General features: G+C 40.4%; 1 protein-coding gene across 2 annotated transcripts in view; it reads right to left on the reverse strand.

Annotated features, from left to right (window-relative positions):
* Positions 1-1,828: 1,828 nt before the first annotated feature.
* Positions 1,829-8,689, reverse strand: part of LOC145460275 (uncharacterized) — a 27,449-nt gene continuing 20,588 nt past the window's right edge. For both annotated transcript variants that reach the window (XM_081445029.1, XM_081445030.1), the window contains 12 exons: positions 8,650-8,689; positions 7,754-7,830; positions 7,580-7,602; positions 6,724-6,793; positions 6,056-6,193; positions 5,631-5,746; positions 4,818-4,970; positions 4,419-4,583; positions 3,681-3,799; positions 3,408-3,466; positions 2,916-3,012; positions 1,829-2,560 (listed from right to left, as the gene is read on the reverse strand). The exon at positions 8,650-8,689 is cut by the window's right edge and continues 154 nt beyond it. In XM_081445029.1, the coding sequence (XP_081301155.1) occupies positions 2,474-2,560; positions 2,916-3,012; positions 3,408-3,466; positions 3,681-3,799; positions 4,419-4,583; positions 4,818-4,970; positions 5,631-5,746; positions 6,056-6,193; positions 6,724-6,793; positions 7,580-7,602; positions 7,754-7,830; positions 8,650-8,689 (1,144 nt within the window). In that variant the 3' untranslated portion in view covers positions 1,829-2,473. The remainder of the gene's footprint in view (positions 2,561-2,915; positions 3,013-3,407; positions 3,467-3,680; positions 3,800-4,418; positions 4,584-4,817; positions 4,971-5,630; positions 5,747-6,055; positions 6,194-6,723; positions 6,794-7,579; positions 7,603-7,753; positions 7,831-8,649) is intronic.

Here is an 8,689-nt window from a genome sequence, read left to right on the forward strand (position 1 = left end):
AAAATTCTTAGAATAAAATTTAAATGCATGCAATTTGGAATAAAAAAGCACGAGTAAATATTTCAATGACTAAAAAATATTGCACGAGCCCATAGCAGTCTTTCAAAAATTTACGATCGCTTATTTATTCCAAATTGCAGCCCGAAAAATCATTTGATTACTTGTTAATAATATAAATGCAATTTAATTTCAACTTTAACTTTTTGCACACAATTTCAACCCAGTTTCTACACTGTTTGGAATCAATTGATTTGCTCTAAGCCAATCAGCATGTTAGAATTGTTTTGCATGTATATCATTATGTTCATAATTGCATTGCATCATATCGCATGACATTTGAATTAATCACGTGGGATTACAATTAATTGCTTGGAATTTCATTTAATTGCACGACAGTAAATTAACACTGATGCTGATTTCATTTCGCCGTCAGTTTCAAAGTGTAGACTATTCTTTATTTCATTCACGAGCGTAATAGGACACGTTTCTCTTTATTCAATTGTTAAAATTTCGAAGCTTGAAATTACCAAGTATCTTCAGAAGCCAGAAAAAAGCTACACTAAGATTCAGAAATACCATTTCGGTTAGATTTCAAAGTAGACCATTTTTAATGAATTCCGTAAAACCAACAAAACCGTATACAACTTGATGGCTGTACTTCATTATAGTGAAATTCTCACATTTTTAAGATTAATTACGTGGTTCATCCTCGGTGTAAGAAACTGTCGTAAAATTCACAGAGACGCAAATAAAACAAACTACAAAAACTTAAAACAACATAAAAATGGTTCAAAAACAAAGAAACACTTCACAAGTTTCTACACCGAGGTACACTGTATGATGCACTATTGGCAGTAACGCCGACCTTGTTTTGGGTTAATTTAATAAAATAATTTGTTTCTTAATGCAAAATTGGGAATTTAATTTTCGATAATTTTCAGTGGGCTAGTTCGCACTTGATGTTTTGTCGTGATTATTGTGAATCAAACTCAGCACCCAAACAACAACAACAACAACAACAACAATAATAATAGCAAAAAACTCATTAATCACCGGCTTTGGATTTGATTGGATTTGAACATTCACTAAAGAGCGGTTTTCGAACCAAAATCAAATCAGTGGCAGAGGCTTATCGCAACAAACTCCGCAATAAAACAGTGAAAACAAAACGGAAATACACGTGACCGGCCCCAAGTGCGGGAAAACGAGCGTGACCAAGTCACATTTAAGTTTGTATCACCCTGATTGTACGAAAGGGTGGCGTGACTATTTAAGACCAATTATCAAGTGTAGTAAAGAAAACCCGATGTAAGTCTGCAGTACTTTCGAGTCTCTGCTCTCTCTGCGCACTGTTGTGAACGACTAATAGTGACAAACGCATATCTGTCACGCCTTACGTCTCTTCTTTCATCTGTTTAATTTTTTAAGAGCTGTTTCACAATTATTTTTGAATTTTTACCCATTCAGTTTACTTAAGCTGTTGCATCGCTTTGAAGTTGGTTCATCCCGCAACGTGCATTCACGTAAACCAATCAGCGTAAAGGCATTTCCTTCCTAAACAATCACCACAAACCGCGTCTTGGCGTCAGCAACTCTTCCCCTGTTTCTAATCAGTTGCATGTTTCTTGTACCTTTTAACACCGCGGTTATTTCCCTTCGGTTTGAATTTATTACTTTACTGCCACCGTGACAATTGGAAAACTACTATTATTCTTAATTCAGTAGATCTCAAGATATCTTAAAAATTTACTTCCTGTTGGTAAATTATCGCACTGTTGCACGTTGCTTTCTATTCATAAATTTAAATTTCACATTCCTGTCATTTCACACGAGAAAATTTTATTCATCCAAAATAAAATAAAAAAATCACTTTCCGTGATTTTCATTGCAAGCCATATGCAAAGAAGATGTCCGTTGCCAAAACATTTGTCATCAGAAACCTTTCCGATACAACCGCAGGTTTTTCCTAATTCAAGAAAGTTTCTCTCCTTTTGAGATTATAAACACAAACAAATTAACTGGAAGCCTTTAAACTGGATTATCTAGAAGAGATTACAAATCGTCTCAAAACAGGAATAAAGTTCATACGTATCTTCTGATTTCTAGAGAAAGGCATGCACTCATTCAAACGCCGATATTTTTCTTTTTAGAGGCATATGAATTCGCAATAAATTTGCAACAGGGATTGTAACCGGGGATTTGTTGTCCCCGGGTTTATTTCAACCCTAAAATCCTCCGGTGGGGTATTACCAGAGGTTTGCCAGTTTCTCACCGAATGGTCGTTCTAATTGTGCGTGTTAACACCTCTTATACTGTGCTTTTACTTCAGCAAACTTACTTGCTAAAAGGTTTCCCTTTGTCACTCTAGCTTTTAAAAACACAGGCAAACAGCACTGAAATGATCTCATTAAAAATTACACAATATTTCTTATAAACTAATCGAATTAAATATCTGGAATTTCGTGGCAAGAAGTTAGAAAAGACCAGCTTTCTTTCTGAGGTTTGTCTTCTTCCACATTGGCAGAGCATCAAATGCGCTTCTGGTCATGTTAAACGCTTTCTGCAAAGTGGAAAATATAGATATATTGTTACCGTCGCTCGCTCCTTTCTTAAACAAACAAACAAACAAACAAACAAACAATCAATCAATCAAAGAAAGAAACAGTTGATGATGGAACGAACGAGCGTAACGTAACGTTCATAACGAACGCACGAAAGTAACCAACGAACTAACGAGCCAGCGAACGAACGTTCGTAACGAACGAACGAACCAGCAAATAAACGCTAGAACCTAACGAAAAAACGAATCAGCGAACGAACACACGAACGTAACCAACCAACAAATGAACCGACGAACGAAAGGAGAAAGAACCTCAACGTAGGCATAAAAAGAAAAACACTGTCGAGCTTTTTACCTGAAAATCGTCAGCATTTAGATACACTTCAAGTCTCGACGGATCAACTCCTTCAGGGGGAGGTTTTTGTTTCAATTCTTCCAGGGTATATTCCGTCCTAGAATTCAAAATACATAATTTGTACAGTCGAGCTACGGCCACTAACATACCCCACGTCGAAAGGTAAAAGGTAAAGTCTGCGTCAGGCCAGTGGACCATGCAGCCGGAGCTTATTCCGGTTTCTATAGCATGAAGCGACTAGGAGTATTTCTACCCCCCTGGATGGGATGCAAGTGCATTGCAGGGTTAGCCCCAGCATTACCTTCACCGGTACCCATTTACACAGTCGGGTGGAGAGAGGCACTGTACTCACAGTGCCTGGCCTGAGAACACACCGCAATGACCAAGTACGCTAGCCACACCAATTACAATTGAATAGCGTGTACTAATTTAAATCACTTTATCGTCATAAACATAGACGCCCGACAAAACCCTTTTCTGAATTTTACAAACCTGGAGAGCTTGGCAAGTTCTGTTTCCACCTTCAACGTATCGCCGTCAAGTCGACCAGTCTAAACAAAATCAAAGCAAATGCAACAAGAAAATTCCAGGGCTTTTCTACAAAACAATATCGTTTGAAGTGGAAGAGTGTTGTGTTTACAATAAGAATTGCGAAGGGGCCTGGGAAAAAGGGCTTCAATGGGATTTAAAGTCATGGCCTCCGACCAACTGATTCGATGGTCTGGGAACTGAATCTTTGCGTTAAAGAATTTCGGATTAACCTACCGCTCGGTTTATTTTGGCCACATCAGGCCGATCTTCCCAGAATGGGAAAAGATTCTTGAAAGACTTCGGTTCCAAACCAGCAAACACAATAAATACTTGCGAAAAGTCACGCTTCAACTCTACAAAAAAACAACAACAACAACAAATAATAAGTGAAAACTGAATTTGATTTCTCAACGTGATTCCGTTGCGTGACCTCCCCCTCCCCCTTGTTATCCCATGGGAGGATAAAATTCAACCCCAAAACTAGAACTAGATCCCCGTTGTAAGATAATAAACTTGTAACAAAGTATCCAAACCTCCCAATTATGCCCCCTCGCCGCCCAGGTAGCACATCATTCAACCACAACATGTAAACCCCGCCGTTAACAACATACAAATGAATGAAGAATCTTAGATCTCTGAATCTCGATACATCTCCAGGTTAAAGGATATTACCCCTTTCCCATAATCAAAGCAACACTTCATTCAAACCTCGCTAGTATCTCCCCAGAATCCCAGTTCATCTCCCTGTCCGGATTCCCTAGATATTAGCAGATCATTTAAGCGCTACAAGTACCTGCCCCATTCCTTAACTTTCAGTTATCCCGCCTTCCCTCGAGAAAGTAACACCTTGGCTTAGGGTGCAGTAGCCCACGTGTAGCCGGACCCACACCCCGAGGAAAAACGGGCTGTTCTTCCACCTGGGGCGGGGTGGGTACGGCTTCACGTAGACTAAGGTGCAGCAGAAGCTTATACCTTCAGCATAAGACTTGATCGTCTCCATTGCCAGTCGTCTGTCATTACTCCACCTTGTCTCCGCGGAGCCTGTGGTAGAGGCTCTGGACTCTGAATCTTCATCACTCTGCGGCCACCAACCATGCCAGAGGTATATCACATGAACAGCATCCACCATGAACAGGGCTAAAGATGAAAAAAAGTAAATATCTCCATCGACCACGAGGGTAAAGTAAGCTGTGGTCAAGTTCCAAAACAGTTACAAATAATGATATCTAAAAATACTGGCAACATTGACTCCCGACGCTTATTGCTTTGGCTTAGTGTAAGTTGATCTTCATAAGACTAAAACATTTTTTGTTTGCAATTTCTTTCGCAAGACAATGAACATTTAATTATTACCTGGCATTTAATTCTTACCTGGCTGATCAGCCGTATATAGTTGTGATTGTAGAATCGGATAAGGCGTGGTGTGTTCTGATCTACCCGGGTTCAGCACTTCAGTAGCCTCAAACGAACCACTTGTACTCCTTAAGTTGAAAACGCGCATCGTATGTTCGTGTTTCTTTGAATCTGGAAAAAAAATGGATGCACAAACATGATAGAGCGGGTTTTTTCAGTGTCGAAAAGTCATTGATTTTGCATTACTTCGCTACACGACTGGCTTTAAAAAGAGGCGCCACTTTTTTCACCCAATCAGAAGTAAAACCAAACCCAATTGTGACTCTCTCGCACACGTTTTCCCGCGCTCCGCGTCAGCTACATGTAATTACTTCAAGTTTTGATTGGTTCATTGGATTGTCTGTGCCTTTTGTCATTGGCTAGAGTGATTACTTTTAAGTTGGTTTTGGTTTGACGACACTAAATTGAAAACTGCTATAAAGAGTTAGTTATCATCTAGACTGACAGAAATATTGAGGAGCCAGGTATTGACTTTGGTGTAGCTTGCATATTGCGATAAAATAAAGAAATATTGTTAATACTTGCAAAAAGAACGGCAAAACTTCTTACTCAATATTGACTCAAGACTCATCTTTTACAAACAGAAAGGAGTTGCGATAACATGGTTGCCACAGACATCAGTTTTCAAAATTCCCCGACTTTTCACTGACTTTTCCCTGATAAAAATATAATTCCCCTTGAAGAATATTTTTTTCCCTGACCTTTTCCTGAACCGTGGAAACCCTGGATAACTCGCGCGTAAAATACACAAAATTGTACAACAATACAAACCTGCAGAAAGTGACGTAAAGTTTGCTTTTCCACCTAGAACGTTCCAAAAGTCTGTGCTTTCTTCTCCTTCAGAAACCTCTTTGGCTTTATATTCCTTGGAATATTGCTTATTAAACCTTTTTTCGGACAGGAAAAAAAAATGAGGGAAAAGGGAAAATGAGAGAAAATGAGGCACAAGGTTACTCGGATATGGCCCATTGACCAGTGGACTGAAAGCAAATGGGACTGGAGTTGAGCTTAGTGAGTCAGAGACCACACTTGCTCTCATGCTGATAGGTCTTAGTGAATTTTCGGATTGTCTACGCAAATTCCGACAGAGCAGCAAAATTATCGGAAACACTTCGGGAAATACGATAAACGTCTGTTAAGAGCGAAATTCGTTTCCTTGCCTAGAAAACGCTAAAACGCCAAGGTTTCAAACTTACCATTTTTTAAGTCTTTTTGCAGCACTAACAGCGACTTGTTTGGTAGAAGAAGGTGATTTGCACCCGTGCCAAGCGTGCAAGATAGATTTCTTGTTGTCTGCTACCACAAACGATGTCCGGGATCTCAGAGACGATGAACTGTAAAAACAAAAAGACAAAATATTGTCTTCAGCTCTTAGCATCGCATCAGCCATTCCAGGTGGACAGACGCACGGTAATATTGAATCTACTTGTTTTATATAATTAAGAAACAAAAAAGAGTGTTAGTGACGTCTTCTATGCGTCTGTCCTTCAATAGATCATATGTAAGAACCACTCAAAATGCGAGAATATTTACCAAATAAAGAAGCCTCAGCCGTGTATTACACTGTTCTGAAACACGACGGGCATTTGAGAACACGAGAAAAAAAATTTAGAAAACACGAGACGCAGGCGAGTGTTTTCTGCATTTCTCGAGTGTTCTCAAATATCCGGAGTGTTTTATCACAGTGTAATACACGGCTTAGGCTTCTTCATTTGCTTTATCATATAGAGGTAATGTGGCGTAAACAATAGAACACGCTTTTTCTATGTTTTATATTCTGATAAAACATGGGTTTTTGACCAATCAGAGCGCACACAGGGTCCTATCTATATTCCAATTTGAGTTATTATATGGATAACCTCACCTTGCTGGTATCTGTAATAAATAGACCTCTTCAGGATGTTCATTTCGCACAATGAACAGTGATCCATCTCCTTGACGACAACATCAACAGCAACAACAAACAAACAAAAAACAAAACGAAACGAAACGAAGAAAGAAGCGTGTTATTTAATCGTCTTTATAAAATAGTACAGAAACACACAAAACGATGAACTTGTTGATGAACAATGTTTTGATGAATGAACCGGCCAGAAATAACTGGCTGAAATCTCGGGTAAAATACTTGAGCTAGGGAAGGCTAAACATTCCTCATCCAGCAATATGTCAGATAAAAATGAATGCAAGTTTAGAGGAGGCTTTAAGGTCGATTTTTACAACTTTTTTGTTTCTCCACCAATCAGTGAGCAAATGAGACAACGCACGTGCAATTTATCGAACGTCGCACTCAGACCCGACCCACACTACGCCGGAGGAATGTAAAAACGGCGCCTTCACTCTGAAAACGCATCAAATTTTTTCCGTCCACACTACGCCAGAGAAATTTGAAAACGCACCAATCACCGGTCATTTTTTATTTGTGTTTGACGAAAACTTGGTCAGGGGAATCACATGATTATCGTGACGTCATCGCTTTCGAAAAGCTCCGTTTTCAAAATGTTCTTCGTCACAATAACACGCAAAGTCGGCGTTTCCAAAAAAAGCTCCGTCTTCGTCACGAATTATTCAGCGTAGTGTGGACGAGGCCTTAGTTACTTTGATTCTCCGCCTACCCAGCTAACTCAAATTAAACTGACTAGCGTCGACGTTGCAATCAGACTGTAATTTACTGTATTATACATGCTCTTGAAAAAAATCTTTATTAACAAGTAAATTCGTACCTGTTTCCTCTTGAGAGTCTTTCCTACAAAGTAAACAAAAAGTAAAAACCAAAAATCCTCAATATTCGTTTCTAATGCGATAATGAAGTCAATTATGATATTATCTACTTATTTTTCACGTTTCAACACCTAGATAAAAGCAATTTTTTTTTAATCTATTGTTTTAGGACTTACTTTCCTAAGTGAACAACCATCTTTCCTTCAAACAATCTGGTGAAACAAGGAGGTTCCTTGCCTTGAGCGACCAGCACCTAAAAAGACAAAAAATTGAATATCTGGTTTTGACATTATAACGAGTTAGCCTTTCATGTTGTTTGTGTTTGTTTCGAAATTTGAACTTTAACCCGTGCGATTTTGGACAAAATATTGATCTAATTTCTCACTTGGTTGAACGAACGAGGAACAAAGGAACAGAAGAACAGAGGAACCGAGGAACCGGGAAACCGGAGAACCGGGGCACCGGGGCACCGGGGAACCAGGGAACCGGGGAACCGGAGAACCGGAGAACCGGGGAACCGGGGAACCGGAGAACCGGAGAACCGGAGAACCGGAGAACCGGAGAACCGGAGAACCGGAGAACCGGAGAACCGGAGAACCGGAGAACCGGAGAACCGGAGAACCGGAGAACCGGAGAACCGGAGAACCGGAGAACCGGAGAACCGGAGAACCGGAGAACCGGAGAACCGGAGAACCGGAGAACCGGAGAACCGGAGAACCGGAGAACCGGAGAACCGGAGAACCGGAGAACCGGAGAACCGGAGAACCGGAGAACCGGAGAACCGGAGAACCGGAGAACCGGAGAACCGGAGAACCGGAGAACCGGGGAACAGAGGAACAGAGGAGCAGAGGAGCAGAGGAGCAGAGGAACAGAGGAACAGAAGAACAGAGAAACAGAGGAACAGAGGAACAGAAGTACAGAAGTACAAAAGTACAGAGGAACAGAGGAACAGAAGTACAGAGGCACAGAGCAGGGCAAACGAACAAGGGCACGAACGAACGAGCGAACGAACGGACGAATGAACGACCGAAGGAGCGAGCAAGTAAGCGAATAAACTAGAACAAAGTCATACCTGTGGTCCTTTATCAGAGTCCAATTCAACAGTCATCAGC

Source organism: Orbicella franksi, chromosome 11, assembly GCF_964199315.1.
Source record: "Orbicella franksi chromosome 11, jaOrbFran1.1, whole genome shotgun sequence".
Taxonomy (NCBI): domain Eukaryota; kingdom Metazoa; phylum Cnidaria; class Anthozoa; order Scleractinia; family Merulinidae; genus Orbicella; species Orbicella franksi.